The sequence below is a fragment of the Lycorma delicatula genome, chromosome 1, assembly GCF_047948215.1.
Source record: "Lycorma delicatula isolate Av1 chromosome 1, ASM4794821v1, whole genome shotgun sequence".
NCBI classification, from domain to species: Eukaryota; Metazoa; Arthropoda; class Insecta; order Hemiptera; family Fulgoridae; genus Lycorma; species Lycorma delicatula.
Window position 1 is genome coordinate 302,375,145 of NC_134455.1, and position 23,379 is coordinate 302,398,523.

The following is a 23,379-nucleotide window of genomic DNA, read 5'->3' on the forward strand; positions in this document are numbered from 1 at the left end:
TCATTAAACTTATTTGAGAAGAATATTGACTCTAAATTTGATATTTTATTATGAAGGACTCTAAAAGGAATTACATAATTGTATTTAAAATGGCCATATGGAGTTGTGGTTATTATAACTTCAAAACAATTCAGTAACATGAATCAAAGCTTCTCGGAGATAACCTAATAAACTGTCACGTAGTTTCAAAAGGATTGAATTACAACTTTTATATTTCAAAGATATCGATACTGCTTTACGAAATTTGTTTTGAAATGTATCACGATCCGGAACGGCGATATGATTTAGTTTAAGAAATCAACAGATTTTCGGTTTGTAGTTTCTGTTAAAGAGAATTTTTACAAAGCTAAATGTCCTCTTATAGTCCTCATAACCTTAAAAAAATGAACTAAAGGCTAAGATTCACGAAGAGAACAAAGAGATCTTCTTTGTGATATTGCAGTAACTTAAAAATGAACTTGCATTTATTAAAGGAAAAACTCATATTTTTAAATAATCTTCACTTAGCAGCATATAATTTTTAAGAAATAAATTATATAAAATGATTGGCGTAGATTTAGATTTCAACAGCCGTGTAATACGTAAATAAAAATTTATTTAAATTTCATTACAAATTTATTTAAATCGTCTATTCTTATACAGTATTTTATTTTACATCATGTAATTGCTCGATTTAAAAATAATCGAATAATATGAATCGAAAAACTGTCTAAATTCAAGACCTGGAGTAAATTACCTATTGACTTTGATGATACATTGTGGTTAATACTGTGTGGATAAATATTCTTCTTAAATGGAAAAAAATACCGAATTTTTTTAATCACTCCTTTATTTGATTCAAATGGTTTTACGATAATTTCATATTTCGTTGTTTATTAATTTATTCAGTATGTTTTAATAAAACAGCTATCGGTCGTTAATATAAAGTGTGAGCTATAATTTTTACTTGTAAATTCTGAAATGTAACTTGAAAAATACTTTATAACATGTATCAGATACATTTAAATAAATTGTATTGTTTATTCATCGCATCGAAATTAGGTTTACAGTGATATTCACAAAATTATTCCCTGAAACTACTCAGAGATTAAGAATAACGTAGCAGCTAACCTTCAGAATAGATCCTATGGGTCTATAGCTGAAAAAAATATTCCTTAGAACATCTGATATTGTTAAGTTGTCTGTAACGTGTACGCTACTTAAATTAAAATATTAGTTATGTTTAATGAAATAACTTTTTGTAATTATAAAATGTTCAACATTTTTTCAATTATTTTCCATCACTTATAAACCTAGATTGGGTGTGTTTATGTAAGTTACCGCAAAACCGCATAAATTATTACAGATGTTGTTTATTCATGTATACTTCAGTCTTCTTTTACAAATATAAAAGTGTATTTTATTAAAAGGAAAAGTTATGTAAAATTTATCTTCATCGAAGTGTAAATACTGTGTTATATAAACTAAACATTCACGTAGGAAGAAAAATGGATTCCGTAACACTTATATTATTTACAATTAGCAATGTTTCAATTAATAGTAAAAATACTTATTGTTTTGGTGGTTACAGATCAAGAACAAATTAAATATACTTCAATTATTAATAATTCAGGACTGATAAATATGAATCCTTATTGAAAAAAAAATTATTAAATTCATCTGGTCTTACCAACATTTGGGCTTAGAAGATTTTCGGCAATACTGCATGTCTTCCTTGATACCAGGGTCATTCAGAAATCTTTCGGCCTGACTCTGAGATTGTGCAAGATAAAATGACTACATACTTGTCAAGTATGATCGTTTTAGTAGTGTTCTGCAAAGTTTCTGACAGGAGTTTAGTTGGTGGTTTGTGGTGATCGAGTAAATCAAACAAGTTTTGATATTTTCCGAAAAACTGAAGTTTGAGTTGTTATAAAGTAGTTTGTTTTAATAGATTTAACTCTGATTGGTATAAAAAAAAAAGTTAGATTGCACTTAAAAGAATTTTTTCCTTTTTTCGATGGTAACAAAATTGGACTGCTGAATTTAAACATGGTCGTACATACATTCAAGATTATGAACGCTCGAAACTTCCAAAATCGGCTACTGAACGACGAAATCGTTATAAAATTCCAGAATGCCGTATAAAATGACCGCCGACTTGCTGAAAAGTAACTCATACTTGCTAACAATACAAACATCTCAACAGACCGTTTCTACATTTTATGTAGAAAAATATACTGCATTTTATTCAATGTTTTATGTATGAAAAAAGCTTTCCATAAAATAGATGTTGTGTTTGTTAAAATCGACCTAATGTGCATTCAATTAATGATATCTCCAGGATGTTTGCATTTATTTAAACGCAATTCCGCTGAGTTTCTTTGACGTTTTATAACAGCGGATGAGACATAGATTTACCTTTACACGTCAGAGTCTAAACAGTGACTAGGACCAGGTGAAAGTGCGATAAAGAAAGTGAAATTAGTTAAATCTGCAGGAAAGATCACGGTTTCGGTCTTTTGGGATTCTCGTGTTGTGGTGCTCATACTACAGCTGAAAAAAGGCAGGAATATCACTGGGGAGCATTGCATTTCACTATTGGACCGATTGAAGGGTGCTATTCAGGCAAAGGTCCACATCTGGCCAAGAAGGAAGTGTACGTTATTTACGATAGTACTCTTTCGTATTGTTACTGCAAAACTCCATGATCTACCACCCTTCAAAGTATTTCATCATATGTTGTATTCGCCGGATTTTTCTCCCAGTAATTACTTACTTTTTCTAAACCTAAAAAATGGCTCACTGGATGAAGTTTCACATTAAATGATGAGATCAATCAGAAACAACCACTTATTTTTCAGAGGTGAACAAATCCCATATTGAGGGTATAAAAAAGTTTGAAAGTCGTTTGGTGGAAATGTATAAAATTGCAAGCTATACATATTGCATTGAAAAATAAAAACGAAAATTTGTGAAAAATTTTACGTTTTTTTGGTCAGAACTAGAACTTTTCAATCAGCCCTCGTATTAGCGGTTTCAAAGCGAACTGATACACAATTTCTTGAAAAACTTTTATTAGTTTGTTGCTATTATTCTTATTATCAGTAATAAAATTCAGAAGTATTAATAGTGTTTTTGAATTATTATATTTATTTTATAGAATAAATTTAATTTCTAAGGAAGAATATATATTTTTTTTTGGAAAGGGAGAAAATGTTGAAAGAAAATAATTAAATCATTAATCTAGACGATTAGTTTACATTATATCTATGTCTATGTGAATTCTATATTAGTTAATCTTTTATAAACTTTAAACCTGTTAAATTAATGTTTTTTTCCAAGAATTTGAAATATTTAAAATTAAATGGTTAAAAAAAAGAGAGTAAATAACACTGAGTATTTCCAAATCTGGAAGGACTACGGTAAGAGATGAGAAAAGAAGGAAACAATGAAAATCACAATAAAAGGGAAGGGACTATAGGGAAATCATGTAGTTAAGGGAGTTGCTTCCTTGATAAACAAAAGAATATGAAAATCTTAAAAGATTTCATGCACAAGTGAGATGCCTATGAAAACAGAAAGTAATATAACGGAACTTAGGATACACTGACTGAATAGATTATGATGTAAGATTGTACAAGTATGAATAGAAAATCAAATCTACTAAAATCCCATCAAATCTAAATTTATTACACATTCTAAATCTCATATTAAACATCCCATCAAATATCACTTTACTATATTATGGGCGTATTGAGTTACCTCGCTGACATTTCTATGCTCTGAATAATAGGAAGAATTTTATTTTAAACACACAAAAAAAAGGAGGAGGTTCTTAGTTTGATCTACTTGTATATTTATATCCTTACTTACTACCAGATTCATCGCTTTCGAGTATATGTTTGATTTTTATAGAGGAAATTTCACTTTTCCTCAAGTAAGTGCAACAATACGTAAAATACATCGTTTTAATGAATTTGTTGCTTACATGTCACAATTTCTTATGACTGTAACTCATATAAATTATTTGAGGTACAGGTGGCACTAACCAAAGTTTTCCTTTCTCTGAGAATAATGATGTTTATTATATAATCAGTCCCTGTGATGAACAGAATGAAGGTGTCACTAGATAATCAAAAATCATTTGAAAAATGTGGGCTCAACATGTTGACATGAAGCGGTATGTTTGGCTCAGTGAAGAAGGTGATAAGGAAAACTATGTTATTCCTCACTCTTAATAGAAAAATTGCCATTTCCGGGAGTGTTCTTGTCTTATATCAGATGCCAACGATTAGAGTGCCCCAACACACACACTTATATACAGAGGAATTCCTCTGTCAGTTTGGTAGAAAGTTGTATCCGGATGAAGTCATCATTTTTGAAATTAAAAATTAATAGTCACGTAGACTGTTTGTTGAAAATTTTATTTTATCGCTTGTACCATTATTTAATACTGGATCAGTATAGCATAACAATATGTAAATTGAGATTGTTCTGTTATTCAAAATAATTTCATATGAAACATCAGCTATAAAACTAAAGTTATCAAAGTAATGTGTGTCTCACAAAGAGGTATATGCTTTTGATTTAGTATCACTAACCTATTCCTCCACCGATGTATTGAAATTTTACATATCTTTTAACAATGATTCTAAAAATGTTCTGTGAAAATTTCAATTTTCTAGAATTTATAGAAATAAAATGGCGGCTTTCAAATTAAAACATCAATTTCAAATAAACCACATGTTATATTCATTACCAAATAGTGGTAGAAATGATTAAAAACAGATGAATTACAAAATGAAAACAATTCTTTACAGAATAAACAACCCTAAACTTATGAAAAATGTTTGTATGAATTAAAAAAAAATACTTTATTCAAATTGAAATCCACCAACACACTGGCAACATCGTTTAATAAATCCTGTGTTTGTATTCATAAAGTCTTGTCTTAGATTTCGTATAATTTATTTTTCAATGACCCTCTACAACTCTTCATTAGTGTTAGCGCTATAAGAGTATACACGTTCCTTTATATAACCCCGTAGAAAAAATCACGGAAAATAAGGCCTGGAAACCTCGGAGACCAGTCCAAATATTCACTTCAACGATCAACCCAACGACCCTGAAGATGAGAATTTGTAGTAATTTATCTGGGTTTGAGAAGTGAAGAACGGCATTATCTTGCTGAAAAATAGAATATCTCATTTCTGGAACAGTAAAATGAGGCATTATGTGTTGATTTAACACTTCTAGTTATCGGTTTGCAGTCTTTGTGTTGTCTGATATGTTGTAGGGTAGTACACCATTGACATTAACAGCTGCCCAGAATGTAATGCCTTTTGATTTAAGCTGCTTCTGCTCAAAAATATGAGGGTATTCAGTGTTGCAATTACAGTAAAGCCTGCTTATCATATCGTTAAGGTAGGACGTAGATATATGTGAGAATACAACACATTCATGCCAGTCTGAATCAACTTCGTGATGCTCAATAATACGCAAACAAAACTCAACTCTATCTGAATTATTCTCCAAAAGAATATGAACCAGACGGCTTTTAAATGATTTTACTTTATTTCTTTGTGTTATTCTTTGAACAATAGATTTTGGCACACCAGTATCTAAAGAAACTTTTCTCACTGAATTAGGTGTACTTGGAAATCGCAGTAGTGAAGCACACACCATTTTTCCTCTTTTCCTTTATCAGTAGATCGGCTGTATTTTTTAACTATAATGCCAGTTTTTAACAATAAACACTTACACATAGAAATTGATATTTTGGTTGGTGGATCAACATCAGGAAATTTAACTCTGAAATGTTATATGGACTGCTAGATTGACAATTGCAACGGCCCATGCACAACATTTAACTTTGTTCAGATGTAAATCCCATTTTAACAATTTAAATATTTACAGCGAAGCCAAGTTATGTCTAATTATTAATTTGTTTTATTCAATTTGAACAGCTGTTTAACAGTACAGTATCTATTTTTATTCATTTTTACCAGCTATTTTTAATGAATAAAAAATGTGGTTTATCTGAAATTGATATTTTTATTTGGAAGCCGCCATTTTGTTTCTATAAATCCTAGAAGGTTGAAATTTTCACAAAAAATGTTTAGAACCTTCTTTAAAAGGTCTGTAAAGTTTCAAAAGAATCGGTATGGGAATGGACGAGTGATATTAAATCAAAAGCGTATACGTCTTCGTGAGACACATGTTATTTATTATATTCCCGTATTATATGAAGCCTTAGCTCATGATAAGTAGTAATTTTTTTAATTCGTTTCCCAGAATTACTTTATATATTTTTAACAAGGCTTAGGTTTCTTATTTCGTTTCGTTTCAACATGAAAGGAGAATAATCTATTAAAACAGTGGAAGAAGCATCAGTAAAAGAGTGCAAAACAGAGATAACGGAAAAGTGAAAAATTATGAACGATCTCAAAGGAAACGGGAGCAATCAAGACCTTAGAAGTTTTAACTTGAGAATGAAAAAAGATATGGTAGTCGAGTTGTGAAATAAATAAAAAAGTGATTTTGCGACTACTATGTGATGAAATTCTTCATCAAGTTTTCTCACCTGTAGGCTCTTCATATCTAATAAAATAAAAAATAAATCTTATACAAGAAATTGATATTTTAATAACTGTTGCTAACACTGAATAGTCTATATTAATCCTACTTTCACATTCTTCAATATCTAAAATTCTTAGAAAAAATTATTGTTAGATTTATTATCTATAAATTGAAATAAGAATAAAATTTGTTTCATTTTCAATGAGTGTGTTTTTTCGTTTCAGTTTGCGTGGAAAATTTTATTTAACAACAAATTCAACAGCACCATATGGAGTATCGTAATAAGAAATATTATGGCTACAATATATTATCTACTTTAAGTACAAGTGATTTTTTAGTAATGTATATATTAGTATTACAATTTAAAAACAAATATCTTTAAAATCGATAATTAATCGAAGAAAGTACATCATCAGGTGAATTCATTCTAGAATTTAAGGTAGTAAGTAGTCATTTATATTTTAAACTTGTCAAATTACTTTGTTTTAGCATTCTATGTGAATCTTGAAAAAAGATTCTTTTTTAATTTATGTGTCACATTTATCTCTGAATTTCTTTTATATAAAAGGTTGTGTGCTAGTCATTATAAACGATGTTACAAAAGGCCCTTTTTCATGACCATTGTTTTTAGAAAAATGTCGAAGGGTTTTCATTTTTTGAAAACAAAAAATATAATTTAAAAATTACTTATTTCTATTAATATTTCATATTAAAATATAATGGGAACGTATTAATGAAATATATTATTTTATTTAACAAATACTTCAAGTTAAATTTTAGATTTTTTTTTAAATTATGAAAAGGTATTTATAAAGAAGATGCACAATAATTACTTTATAATTACAGAATTATATTTGAAATATCAAGGAATATTTAGAGAAGAATCACACTAAAGAAGTTTGAGGAGTTGAACGCTTTTTTATTGACGCTGTGAATTTTTATAAGCTTGGAGCTTTAAAATATTTATTATTTATAAAAAAAACTTTGTTCTAAAAAAAAAATTAAACGTACCAAGTATTACTTTGGTTTTACCGCCTATTATTATCAAATATAGTCCGATTATTAATGGTTTATAGAGGGTAAAGATTAATATTTATGAAAGAAAACCAACTTGCCTTTATTCTATCATTTATTCTAAGCTTATTTATTTATTCATCTTAGTGTCTAAAGATATTTATTACTTAAAATCAAAATTACTCATAATTATGAGTGATGAGTTATGAAGTGTGAAAGATTTGATGCCTGACATGAATTCAAGAAAAAAAAATATATATATTTAGAACAAAACTAATTTTAAATTCTGTTATAATCGATTTTATCCAAAGACTGGGGATGTTCTAAAACTCATACGCCTGTTTACTTACATATAAACAGTACTTTAAAAGCAAAAAAACATAAAGATCATTAAATTGGTGTAGAATATTGGTATATGTATTGTAATTTTACTTAACTTATGTATGGCCATCAATCACCGTCTGAGATCCATCAATCTATATCCTAAAAGTAACCGATAAACAAAAATTTTATGTTTACCTTAAAGGATTATTTCCTAGACAGGAGGACTCTAGTTAATATTAAAAAATATTTTTTATGAACAATTTTTTTGAAGATTTAGATTTTAATTATTTATTTTTAAAAAAATTATCCTAAGTAAGAAAGTTCTAAAAATCTATGAATTATTCATTGGAGGAGCCTCTTACACTATCGAAATCACATTAATGTTATCAGTAAAACTTACAGAATACAAAACGTCTGAAATTCTTATAACACATCAACTTTTTTTTTAATAACTAGTAAATATTAGATAATACTGTACAAGTCATTCTTTTTTCCTTAATGATTTTAATTATTCTTTTTTTCTGTAGGATTTATTCTTTATGATATTTTATGTATAGTATTTAGTATTATTTTATGAAAAAATCCAGTCAAAAATCTTATTTGATTTTAACTGGATATGAAAACGCATATAATGAAGGTTGTTCTTGAGATTTGGTTAATGGTCCGGTTTCAGAAAATTTTGACTGAGAAAGTTCATTGTTAAAATATTTTTACAGAATTAAATCGCTAAAACAAAATTAAAAAAATAAGTAAAATAAAATCAAATTTTCAATTTTAGCAGAATTTTAAAAACTTTATTGTTTTGAACAGGATTTTTGAAATAAGTGTTACGTGAATTAATAAAAAAAATAATTTTTAAGAAATGATTTATCCTAGTGCAGAAATTTTTAGGAGGGTAAACTATTAAATTATTAACAAATTATTATCCATCAACGAATGATGAAACTGTAATGAACTGAATAACAACCATGATTGCCAATTTTTTTTTCATTTTAGTTAAAGAACGACTTCCCTTGAAAAAGAAGTTAAAGAAAAAAGGCAAGGTAAGCTACAGTTTCTCAAATTCCGATAAATTTGTTCATATTAACATATTCCACATTCAGAGAACTGAATTATTAATAAAAAGTCGAATACAACTAGAACCATTTTCTGGGGCACTTTTAAAATATGTAAAAAAATAATGTAATAAGTTCTAAATCAATCGATAAATACATATCTAGTATATAGTGTATTTTTTATAATCCGTGATATAGAACTATTATTTAGGATTACTAATAAAAATAATTAAACACTAAAATACAGTTAAATAAATTTACATCAAGAAATAATCATATTAAAAAACAAAATCATTAAAAAGATGTATTAAGTAGAGGTAACACAAGTATGTACGACTCCCCAGGTTATAAAATGAATGCATCCGAGAAAAGTAAGTGAGAAAATGCGACTATATAATTTGATTTCAATCCAAAAAAATAGGAAAGATTTTTTATCTGAAACTTCTCTGTTCCATTTCGCCTTCAGCCCGATATAAGCGCGATACTAAACAATTAATGCATAATGGAAACAGCTAAAGAGGTACAATAAAAGAAAGAGAGCCTAATATGTTAGACTTGTATCGTATTACATTCTGTAACAGAAATTCATAGTCTGTATTTACACGCCACATGAAATCCAATGAAAAAAACATTTATACAATTTTGTATTAAAGAACTGAGTTTATTACTAAACAATGTTAATTGGAAAAAAGAAGATTAAAAGACCGTTTACAAGAAAATTATTTAAATTTAATACTATACTGCAATATCCATTTTTAAACAATTATAACAGTAGATAATATGGAAATTTTATACAATTATTGTAAATAATAAAAAACGTTTACACACACACACACACACACACACACACACACACACACACACACATACATATATATATATATATATATATATATATATATATATTTTAATGAAGAAAGAATAAGAATAATGCTAATGAATTAAAAATATAAAAAATATTTACGAAACATTGTAAAATGAGTGTAAGAATTACCATTTAGGTAACCCCAGTCGAAAGAGTAAAATTAGAATAATAAATAAACAACCTAATTATCGAACTAAAAGTGTCCTTGACTATTTACAACAAACTGTTTTCTTTACACTCTGAAAGAAATATGCCTTTTTTAAGAGTAATGAAGCTGCTTTTTAAATATTTTTGACGATATCAAAAACCATTTAGGAAATTGGAATAAGGTATCAGTTAAACACAGTTTGGTTTCAGAAATGCCTTATGGTCAAGAGAAGAGGGAAGAGTTTTTTAATTTAATTTATTAGCATAGAGATGTCTGGAATTGTATCAGCCTTTACACGTCTAATTTCTGGATTAAAATAGATAATGAGTTTAATAAGATTAAACTCATTCAGTTTCTCAGAAAGAAAAAAATAGACATGAAATATAATATCCAGAAGATATAATATCCTCCGGTTATGATATCTCAGAGGAGATATAATAGTCACCTACCTAGAAATTTGGAGATCTATGAGACAGGGTTGTGTATTTTCTTCGATGCACTTTAACATGCACGCTGAGTGGGTGATTCAAACAGCTCTGGCAGAGAAACCATAAAGTATTAAAGTTAATTGTAAGGCGATGAACAACTTAATGTTTTACCGTGATATTGTTCTATTTTCGGAGTGTTCAGAAGATTTATAACGATCAGTCGTTTATTTTTTGGCTGTCAGTGAAGAAAGTGGATTAACATTTAAAGTTAATAAGACCACTTTAATTGCAATTTCAAAAATACAAGGGCGAGAAAACTTGATGATACATGGACAGTAGTAAAAATTATCCAAAAATCCAGACATTTAGGAACAATAACCAATGACTGCAATAATTAGATTGAGGAAATCAAACCAAGAATCGGTAAGCCAGAAGTAATATCAATGGGTATTGTGCAGCAGGGGCTTCAAAATTAATTACAAAATCAGATTTTTAAGATCCTATGTTCTCAGTATTATTTTACGTATGGAGACCAGGACTCTCAAGCAATGTACAATTGATTGTTTATAGGTGAAATGTAATTGTAGTGGAAAGTTTTCGGTTCGAATTGGATTGATAGAGTGGCAAAGATTGAAGTGTTACAAATAATGGGCAAATATAGAAAAGTAATAATTACCATTAATATACGTAAATTGTACTTTAATTACAGTTAATAATCAGAGCGAAATATATAAACTATTGCAGTTGAGCTCAAGGTAAGATTTAAGGCAAGTGATCTGTATGTGACGATTTGAGACGTCGTGGTATTAGTGTGATTCCATTGACTCACTAAGATGTGGCATCTTAAGAGCTATCATGATTATCTTCTCAGAGGAGATGGCACGTAAAGAAGACTTTTATTTACCATCAATTATTATTACTTCTTCACTATAATTTTTTAATTTATTATATTATTATTACTATACATCAATCTTTTCCTCATTATCTACTGGTGATAATTGTTTTCTTAGTCAAAACAGACATCTCATTTCAAATGTAAATAATATTTATAAATTCATAAACAATCTTTGAGTATTTTCTTGTATTCAAGTTTTTTTGATAATCTTTATATCATAATTGTTGATCAATAGTTATTGAGCTTTTTTACTAGATATTGTGAAATATAGAAACTATTTTTTATTATACTTAGCTTAATTATGAACTGAATTAACAATTTAATTTACCAATGAATGCTTTATGCCATATCCAGTCGATAATATAAATAATAGATTGGCAATTACGCATGTAATTTTTTTATAATTTAAAAAGATCAGATATTTTTGTGGTTAATTTTAACTAATATGTTTACTTATAAATTTCGACATGTTACGCAACAAAAATTCTTGATAATTGTATATATGAAGTATAAATTTTCATAAATCTTTTGAAAAATATTTAAACTGAAAGGAAATAGAGAAAAGCAACAAAAACACATATTTTAATTTTATGAAGTGAGGGTGGATTAAAAAAAAATGTTGTTTAAATTACTTATATATATGGATTGTATGTAAAAAACATGCGACACATATAATAATGTAAAACTTAAGTTTTATAAAAATAACCGATATCCCGTTTTTGATATGATCACCATAATTTCCCCTTTAATATAGCTATTCTAGCAATATTCGCCGGGAAAGTAATACCAAGAATTGATTAATTCATTTTTTATGTCATACCATCCTGTTTAGTTCCAAGTCTTTTATAAGTAAATTAAGAAAATCAAGTTGTTTAAAACCTAACGACAATACGGTTATCTCATTTTTTTGAAGGTTAGTAACATATTTATATATATATATATATATATATATATATATATATATATATATATATAGAGAGAGAGAGAGAGAGAGAGAGATAATCCATCCCTTTTTATTCCATCATTCATCAGTTTCCTCTTTGTCATATTTCTTAGTGTTTTCTGCGCTAACTACCAAAAATTGTTTTTCTTGATTTAAAAAATTGAGGAATGCTACTATCAATTGATTAACAAGAATAGTCACACACACCCGTTTGTCATGACTAATAATACTAAATTACTTTATTTATACGGAAAACCACTCCTCTTTATATTTAAATCGTAACTGTGGTTTTTTTACCATAACTTATTTAAAATAATATATTATTAACGACCCGTTTAAATAAAAGTAAAAATGAACACAGAAACATAAGATGGAATATGGAATTGTTTATTATCACGATAAATAAAATTTTTTCCCAGTTATTATGTTATTTTATAAGTTTGGTACTTGTACTCGATTTGTTTTAAGGAAAATTATTATTCATTTTTTTACTCTCACTGAAGTTGGGTTTCATATTTTTTACCCACCCCTTCCTTTGATTCAATCATTTTAGGTCTTTAAATTAATAAATTATTGTAGATTGGTAAACGTTTAAAGTTATAAAATCTTAACAAAATGTTTTCTGATAATTTTTCATTAGTGTTCTTTTCAATTCATTATTCACGTTTTTAATTCTGTATTTGTTTACGGTAATAATATTATAAATTATAATAAATTCCTGACATTACGCAAGGACATGTTTATGTGATCAAATGGACACTGTTTCCATAAATCTCTTAAAAAGTAATTTTAAAATATATTTGGCCAATTTTTTAAAAAATTAATTTACAACAAATTTAATATTTTTCAAATAAAACTTTATTTTATTAATTTATAAAAAGAATTCCTTTTTATTAAATGAAAACGAATTCAGAAGAACCGTGACGTTTAAAAATAATATTTTTAATTACTCTTTTCTTAGTGTGCCTGAGTTTGTACCATCAGAGGACAAAAATAATTTTGTAAAATTTAATTTATAACGACATTGACGTGCTCTTCCTACACCACAAGTCATCAGCTGATAGTAGTTACAGCTATAGATTACACCTTCAGAGCTTACAATATTTCAACAATTTTTCCCGCTATATATACGCTCTGCATAGAAACAAAAAGTAAATCTGTTATCCTCAAATTATATATTGAAAAAATAACTGCGATCAATTCCTCAAAATATCTAAACTTATTAATCTATTAGGTTGTTTTTGCAATAATAATGCTTTTAAAGTTTAAAAAAAAAAAAATTGTTTTAAGTAAATCAAATTTGTTAATAAAATGTCCGTTACCTTTTTTAACTTAAATATAAAGAGTTTATAAATAGAAAGGTAGTATAAAAAAATACATTTTTCTTCTCCATAAGAAAGCATATCGTAGTTCTGTAAATAGTTTAAACACTTTTATACAAAGAAACGAAATTTACGTATCTCTATTACTGTATATAGAGCTTCTCAAATCTATACAATTTTTTTTATCAAGGTTTCACGGTTTATTTATTTAACTTTTTTATGAGTCAAGGTAATTCAAAAAAAGTGTCATTAATTTCTAAGAATTCTATTACTTTGTCGTTATGTTTTTTGTTGTTTTTTTTCTTTTTTTAAAGTAGAAGGTAAACTTATTTTTAATGAGACGTATATAAATTTACTTCTAATACTTTTTTTTTATATCAGTGAATCACGATGTTATCTTTTTTCACAATTTCCACAAGAGTAACTTCAGTTTTTTTCTTTTTCATTTAATTTCTTATTTATTTGAGGCTGAGTTTTTTTATCGTAGAAGTTGAAGTGATAGTTGAGTTGATTTCTATTTGCTGACATTAATCCAATACGTTTTTAAAATATTAATATATATATATTATGATGATTTTACTTATCATTTTAGGTGCAAGCGATTAAAAAAAGTAAATAAATAAAATCAATCCTTTCAGAATCCACTTTTCTTTTCTTCCTAAGAAGCTGGTGTTTTCAGGTTCAAATCCTAATAAAGGCAGTAATTACTTTTATTTCGATTTGAATACTAGATCTTGGATACTGGTGTTGTTTTGGTGGTTGGGTTTCAACCAATCACACGTTAATGGAATAATCGACCAGAGTTTGTTCAAGATTAACAGATTCACCAGTACAATTACATTACACTGATAAATCGCTAATGACTTTTCTTGTTGATGCGACTTTTTGCATATTTTTGGTTCAGGGATTTTTTTAATATATATAGTAACGACCAAATTCAATTAATTAGATAATTTAAAATATACAATTTTAAGATTAATAATTGTCATTATTCATTAAAAAGAAAAAGATAAAGAAATTTCGTTTGATTGATTAACGAAGATCCCTACAATAATCGAACGCATTTTTCAAATAACAACTTTGAATCAATTTATGAAGTTTATAAGATTACTAAACTACCTCTTTTTTAGTACAATTAATTTCTTTTTTTTAATTTTTCTGTGTTTGAAAATAACTTCCTTAATTCATTGCTTCAATAACAAACTAGATTTAAAATCTAAACGAAAACATCTTTATAATTAATCATAATAAAATCGTGTATGAACTAAATTAAAAAATAATTACTAATTGCTACTTGGTTAAAAAAAACTTGTAATAGTTGATCATTTAACTAGTGTATTAGGTAAACATGTAGAAATGCGATATTTTAATTTTTAGAAAAGGGTTCTGAAATTAAAACAGATAATTCATCACTTTCACTGATGGCAATTTCCGATGAAACTCCCTTCACCAGTCACGGTGAATATATATATAGTGTATTGAAAGCTTTCGGAAATGGAGAAGGTTCTTTGAGCTAAAACTTTAGCCTCTGTTGAAGGTTACTCACTCTAGCTTATTTGACAAAGAGGTTGACCTTTACCAAAATAGCAGAGGTGGCTTTTCCATAAAAAAAAATTGACAGACAATAGATATTACGTTCACCTTTACCAGAGCCTTGCGGCATCTCACTGATCAATAATTTAACCTATAGACAACTATCCATAAATTAGCTAGGATATATAGAAAAGACATACGTGCGCGCGCGCGCGCGCACACACACACACACAACCATAACAAATTATATACAAATTTTTAAATCTTTTAAAAACAAATGGGTTTAAAGGCATATCAATTAATGTCAATAAAGACAAATTAACTCAACTACCAATTCAACTTTTACAATAAAAAAACTCAACCTCAAATATATCAGAATTAAAAGAATGATAAAAAAAAATTAGTGTGTTTAACTTATATATATGTTTGTGCGTACATTTACTTATGTGTGTAATTCGGTCTGTTTTTGTTTTACAAAACATCAAACTACTGTGCACAGACATAAATGAGCGCACATCATACTTAAAAATTTCACTAAAACCTTCACATAGTCACTATAATGTTTTATTTTTCTACTTAATCGGAGTTTCCCAAGAAATGAATGTCTTTACTTGAAATCAATATGTAGTCGCTTGATAAAAGAAAAGAATGTTTAAATTTAGCGTAGAATTCTATTTTAATAATAAAATCATGTCAGATTTTATGCCACATAAATAATAAAAAAAATATTCCTGAAAGCGAGTCATTATTTTTTGTAATATTATTCATAAATATAAATTAAATAGTCGCATCATAATAATTAATTACAATCCTTCTACCGTTATTAATTTAATCCACTCACGTTTTTTTCAAATCTAACTTTATTCCTGTTTCCTATCCATACTCTTTTCATTACTGTTTATCATTATTCTTATCTATCATTATACTTTATGTATTACTATTATTTATCTGAATCTTTTCTATAGTTTCTGGTGAACGTAATTAAATAGTGAGTTCAAAAAATGTCAATTGTGATTTAGATTCAAATATGAAATTTTTTCTACCATTTCAGGTTTTAATTATTTTTAAATAAACAATGAAAGAACAGTTGAAAGGTTTTTTAATATTTTAAACACCAGTTTATTGGATAAAATTTAACTTTAACATATTTTCGCAGAAACCGTGGTTGCTTGTGCACGAGTAGTGACAGGACGATGAAATTACGTGATTAACATATTTTGCAGAACATTACACTGGGGATTGAACCTAACTCTAACGTTATGGTTTTTTATTTTTTCCCCCTATTTTTGATCTAATATTTTTACACTTGCTGTTTGTCATCTGCCAATTTGTATCCTATTTGCATTAACTCATTTTTTACAATTCTTTCTCTTCTATAATAATTATTTATCTTATTATTTTCTCTTACATCCAGTTTATTCAACTCTTCTGTTTTCATAACTTCTAAGTATAAGAACTGCTTCCAGTTGATAAAATGTTTTCTTAACGTCTGCTTTTTTATCTTAATTTTCATTCGATCCTCTATCTTTGAATAGCTTAGTTTTTTTAATTATTAGTTGAGTATCTGCTTTACCATTATCTTCAATATGTCTAAATATAGCATTAATTATTTTATAAAATGTTATTAACTAGTTAATAGCTTTACCACCATTCAAACTCGGCAAAAGTGATTATAGGGAGTAGATTAATTTACATCTTTCCAAATTAAATAATTTAGTATATTCATATTTTTACATTTCTATCTTGTGTTCTCTACGTTATAGTATGATGCTAAATCTAATAGCCTCTGTTGCCAAAGTTAACACCAAAAGTGGTATTAATTCTTGGTCTTATTCACCATTCTTGAAAAAAATTAATCTTCACTCACAAGAGTTAAGAGTAATTCTTTTTCACTCTCCCATACCTCTGGTTTATAAGTATATGAGTGTGTAATTATTTATGTAAATATATATATATATGTGTGTGTGTGTGTGTGTGTGTGTGTGTGTGTGTGTGTGTGTGTGTCTTTTGCAGGAATGTAATCAGTATAATTCATGCTTAAAGTAAATATTACGAAAAAATAAAATGGTAACATTGTTTACTTAGAAGTCAAGTGCTTTTATATAAGTTTTAAAAACAGTATAGTTGCTTTTAAATTTCCTAAAAAAGCTTCTTTCTTGATATTAATTAAAACATTGTTATATATCTTTTCAGTCTAACTTTTTTTTTTAGTTTTGTTCCCAATAATATAAAATTACGAATATTAAATTTAGTTATAGGATAAAAAGGTTACCTATTTAATATTATGATACTTCATGATAAAGTTGTTCAATTAATTAAAATAACTTTGTTATCGTTAATACTAAGTTTTAAAACGCTACTTCAAGGATTAATTAGTGAATCTAAGTACTATTCACTAATTAATGTTGAAGTTTTTTTTCTTTTAAGAATGAATTTGGTTACTTTTTTTTAATTAAAGTATGTTTAGTTATAAAAGTTATTAAAGTGCATAAGAAGGTTATTGTGAGTTATAAATAGTACAGTTACCCTGAAATAGGCTGTCTTTAGCTAAGCTGATCTAGCTTATCTGGGTTGGAAGTGTCGATCCCCACCCTCCACACTGCACCACACCAATCTTCATTAGTTACAACTTATCGCTTGCATCAATTAAAAGCATGAAAACTTTGTAATCATTTGCACTTATAAAAATAGAATTTTCTAGTAAACCTAAAAAAGTTGCAATATTTGTTCCTTAGGTTCATATCAGTCGGTGAAAATTTACTTTCCTAGCTATTACAGAACACAATAGTGGAAAATTACCTACAAAACAGTGCTCATCTCATTAATATAGTATTAACTGCTCATCGTTAATAAGTATTAATGAATCGGTTGGGCAACCGATGTCATTATTTTTTTTTAAATCGTTTAAGAATTGGTAAGAAAGAGAGATTGGTAAGACTCATATCACGATAAAAATGTTGGAACTATTAATTACTTTCTTTATAAAAGTAATATATATGTAACAGGTTTTTTTTCAAACACTACTCTAAACAATTTTAAATCTATGGGATGATTAAGTTTTAAGCTAGTTTTTACAAATTCGATTGTACTGTAATAATTAATTATTAATGTAGAATATGTTTTAGGGATCTTTAAGTGTTATTTTGAAGAACATTTAAAAGGCAAAAAAAAGTGGAAACGTTAACGAATTTCGTTGACAGAACAGAGTTTACAGAAAAACTAAAATTTTATGAGTTCTATTTATGAAACACTGATATCAATAAATGTTTGAAAAAAGTTTTTATCAGGATTGGGGAGATAAAAACGAGTGTTATATCTGATAAAACAGTTCCAAAATTATTATTTTTTGTATATTGCCGATTTAAAACAAGTAATATCTGCGGAAAAAATCCCTCGTTCAAATATTTTAAATATATGAATTTCAACCGACGTTGATTCTGAGTAAACCTATTATGATTTAGTAGCCATTTATTAATCTACAATTTCTTTCTTAAGATATAAAACATACTATACGTTTATAAATTATGATGTGCTTTAATATTTTTTAAAACTATAATTTTTTTTATAAAATTAAGCATGGTTAGATGATTAGAAAATTGGCTGATTTACATTAGAAAAACATTTCTGTGTTCATATCATTCTTTTTAATGTGAATACATGCTATTCTTTTTTAAACATAAATAATTACGAATATTTCATTTCTAACTGAAGCACGGGATAAGTTTTAAATAATAATTTTATTGGCAAGTTGTTCGAACTTCCAGCCTAGGTATGCTACCACAACATATTTTGAGAGGGCTATAATACAGTTTATTTTATTAGTAAACAAAACTGGAAGAAAAAGTTTTTACAGTTTTGCAAAAAATGTTGAAGTTAGTCCTGAAATCATAGCTTAAAGATCTATTGTAAAGATCTTTAAGCTAAAGATCTTCATTGTCTCTAAAAAATAAAAAAGTCATAATTTTATTTTTAATTGGAATCTAATTATCGTACTCTAGATAGAATTATTTTTTTATTACAAATTGTCAATTTTATACATTGTATTAAAATATTAGGATTAGTGAACGTTCAAAAAAGGTGTAATTGTAAAAAAAAAAAAAAACAAGTTGGATCGTTTAATATTGATAAATATTCATACTCAAGTGGAATATTTGTTATAAAATTAAGCTGATATTTAATTTAGTCGAACAATGAAATATATTTATAATTGATTATTTATGGTAGGGTAGCTGAAATTATATTACTTTACAATATTACTATTTTAAGTAAATTATGTTAGATATAAATTTAGTACAAATTCTTTTATCCTGAACGAAACGGATTAGATGATTTCAAAGAATACAAAATAAAAATGGGAGTGCATAGTAATTTTTGAAGGATAAAAATACAATTAATTATTATATAAGCCTAATGGAAAAAAACAGATTTTATAGTTTTAAGTCTCATTTTATGAGAGAAATTTAAAGAGAGGTTTTTTAGTTTATGAATTAATAAAACAAAATTATTATATGTATAAACTTATCATTATTAATTGTTGTAGCCTTTTTTTGTCGATAATAAACACTTAAATTTCTTATATATCATCCCACCAAGAAGTATGATTAAATCTTCAAAAATCTCTTGTATCTTTAAAATGTATTCATTTTTTACACTTTTATTTAGTAGAATTGAATAAATTACCGTCCAGTCTTCAAAAAATATAAACACTAAATAAAAAATTGAGCCCATTAAATATCGTAATAATGAAAAAATTACTGGTTTCAATAAAAAATGCAGTGAACTCACTGTCAATTTAAAAAAGTAAATAATGATATTAAAACGAGTTGAATTATTCTCTTATAAAATTGATTTTAGAAAATCTCATTGAAATTCTTTCAGCAGTAAAGTTATCTGTGGTACTGTCATTGTTACTACTGGCATTAAAAATATTAAAAGCCTAAAAAAATATTTTTTTTTAAACATTACCACGTTTCATGATGACGAATGTTAATAGAAATGCATTATGCTATTCTGAAGTATGATTTATCAAGTAATCAAAACGGCTGACTAATAAAGACCGCCAACAAAAACGCTGAAGCATATATTTTTAGATTTGCTTACATTTAATAAAGGTTTAATTTATTTTAACATATTTTCTTTTTTAGAAATAATTTTTTTGTATATAATATTAATGTACAGTGTTTATTGAATTATTTTTTAACCTATAATTTTACGCAAACACGTTTCTATTATTCTAAAGATAGGATAATGTAATTTAAACTAAATTATAATTATCGCATTAGATACTGGTATGAATTTTTATATTTTACACGAAAAATTATTTTTGAATTTTATTAGATTATTATTGTTTTATAATTTTTTTTATTGTTATGTTTATTAGAGGTAATTGTTTTTAAGTTGTTTTTTTATTTATTTTTAGCGATATTTTTTATTTTTATTTTGTAATTATGTTCCTGATTATTGCGAAATGAATATTATTATGAAATAATGTTAATTTTATACTAGATCTAAGATAATTAAATAGTATTGTTATTTCACTGTCATAATCACTTACTTGTTTATGTAAAATAATATTTAAGGTATGAATAATAAAAATAATAAATTTTGTATAATTCTAATGTAATTTTTTTGTTTACCCCATTATAATACAAGGCTTGTTTAATTATTAATTAATAACCTGAATAATGATTAATTTTATACAGATTAAAGACCAGAATTTTTCTTCAACGTAGTAATAATTTAGATGAGATGAATTGAAAGATTATTATTTTGTTATTGTTACTATATATAAAAAAGCTGGTAGCACAGCTGTATAACTTTCCGGATTTTTTCTGATGAACGGCTTACATGCATAACTTAATCAAAAATATTTATCATTTTATTTAAATATAATATTTTTTACAGCTGTACGTCAGTGCTACACTAACGCTCCTTGTGATGACAGGGGGTATTATTGACGCAGTATTCTCCGTTAGGCACTAATTTAGGGAATCTTTGTGGTGGGGGTGCGATTTTAATAAAATGTTTTTTGCAGATATTATTATTTTTTAATTATTACAAATGTACCTAAGAAAAATAAGACCTTAATTAGGCAAAATTTCGAGATACTGAGGGTGATCTTTCTCTACAGTCTCACCCCCTTAACCTTTTATGTTGAACATTTAATGGCACCAATATCCCATATACAAAAGTAATCAGGCCAAATTTGGTCAAAATCGATTCAGTAGTTCTGAAGATATAAGGTGTGAGACACCGAATACTCACACACACGCGCACGCGCGCGCGTAAATAGGATCATCCGGAAAACTTCTATCCGGGATTTTTGGGTTCCTTAAGTATCAAAACATCAAGATCCGGTGAAAACCGCATATGCCCAAATTGGACCAATTACAATAATTTCCCTTCTACAGCTATAGATCTGCTACAGCGCTAGACGGAAAATTAAATTATTGGAACGTATAAAACAGATAAATGAGAATGTAAACTATAGCATGTTAAGGTAAAATCATTATTACATAATAGAAAGAAATAAAGAAAGCATCAAACCCTCACAGACCCCACAGAGAAGACCCCAAAGTGAGCGCTTGTGTGTGTGTGTATGTGTATGTTGTTAACGAAGTATAGCAATCATTAAATAACCTTCAATAAAAAAAATGGTTAAATAAAAAAAATGAAAATAAAAGGTTAAATACAAAAAAATGAAATTTAACAAACAAGCGTATGAAAATTTCATAATTTAAATCTTATAAAAATAAAAATAAATCACGCTAACTGCAGTATTTTATTAGTTCCACACAGAAGAAAAGTAAATACAGTAATTGAAATGTTACAGTAACAAACTGTACAGAACATTAGAAAACATAAATAATACAACTGTACAATGAAAATCAAAGCTTATATTGGAGAAGGTCAAGACTACATTACTATCGAACCTGAAAACATTTGCACCCGTCTAATAGGACAACAATAATAATCGTTGTACTTTTAATTATGCATATTTAACTTATTACTGTTTTCATGTTTTATTAGTTATAATTCATTATTACTTAATTAGTATTAATAATTCAACAATAAAGACTAGAAAAACAAAAATTTTAATTCAAGTGTATTTTTAAATTTAAAAAATCTTAACTAATGAGTGAATATATATTGTATCTGTAATTACAGTGAATTAGATGTACATTATTATTTTACGATTTTTTAATTATTTCAAATTTTTTAATATATATAATTTAATTTTTTTTTCTTTTATACGATTGTTTTCATTGTTGATTGTACTATTATTATCAACTACATGAAATTGAATTGTATGTCCACTTTCCGTGCTAGTTCATCTTCTCTGTTCATGGGGACAGTCACTTTCACTACCAGTATTGATGTATGATAAATTTATTTAATTTTATGGATTAGTGGTTACATCTTCTTATACTTAATTTTTTACATGTTTTCATCATCCTTATTCATTTCATTCATTTTTCTTCAGCTAATTTTCTAATATCTGACATTTAAATGTTGTGTTATTACTACCAAGATATGTTTTCAGAGCCTCTGCTATTTATGAAAACGGTTAAACACATATTATTTCAACATAGTCGGTTCCTGAATGTGCCTATGTTACTAGAAAAGAGTATTATAATGTCCTGCAAAGCAACTGACTGCCTCGTGCAAGCATGCTTTTATTTTTAATCGTACGCATTACATTAGTACAAAACTAAAAAAAAAAAAACAGTGCAATTATAAAAAAAATAATTTTAAAAACAAACATGTGGCACAATCTGACAAAATAGAAGTATAAAATCCTAAAACACTAAAGTAAAATCCTCAGCGGAAATGAAATAACAGAAGGTAAAAACTTCTTTCGGTCATATTGACCACCCGAACGGAATAGCAGGATAAAAAAATTATTTAAAAAAAAATTATTTAAATTTAAATCAATAGATTAAAAAAAAAATTAAAATAGATTTGTTACGTTAAATATAAAATAAGAACTGAATAATGTGACAAAAACCGTTACATTTAACATCACAAAAAAAATTTAACATCACATGTTAAATTTTGATTGCTTGCCCACATTATTTCCTCCTGCTAGATGCATCATGTTGAATTTTGATTACTTCCTCACACTACTTTCTCCTGCGAGATGCTTCATCTTAAATTTTGATAACCTCCTCCTGCGAGATGCGTGCGTCATCATAAGTTTTTATGCTGTTCGCTTACTTAAAGTTTGGTTGTTTCAACTATATCTTTTTTCTTAATAATTTTTTTTTTTTAGTGTGTCAAGATTTTTTTCA

General features: G+C 26.9%; 2 protein-coding genes across 2 annotated transcripts in view; one reads left to right on the plus strand and one right to left on the minus strand.

Moving 5' to 3' along the window:
* LOC142318533 (pancreatic triacylglycerol lipase-like) overlaps positions 1-6,843 on the plus strand; it is a 78,587-nt gene extending 71,744 nt beyond the window's left edge. Inside the window, exon 7 of the mRNA XM_075355094.1 lies at positions 6,786-6,843. Within this exon, the coding sequence (XP_075211209.1) occupies positions 6,786-6,843 (58 nt within the window). The remainder of the gene's footprint in view (positions 1-6,785) is intronic.
* LOC142318336 (uncharacterized) overlaps positions 1-23,379 on the minus strand; it is a 353,802-nt gene that overhangs the window by 104,871 nt on the left and 225,552 nt on the right. The gene's annotated exons all lie outside the window — the stretch shown is intronic.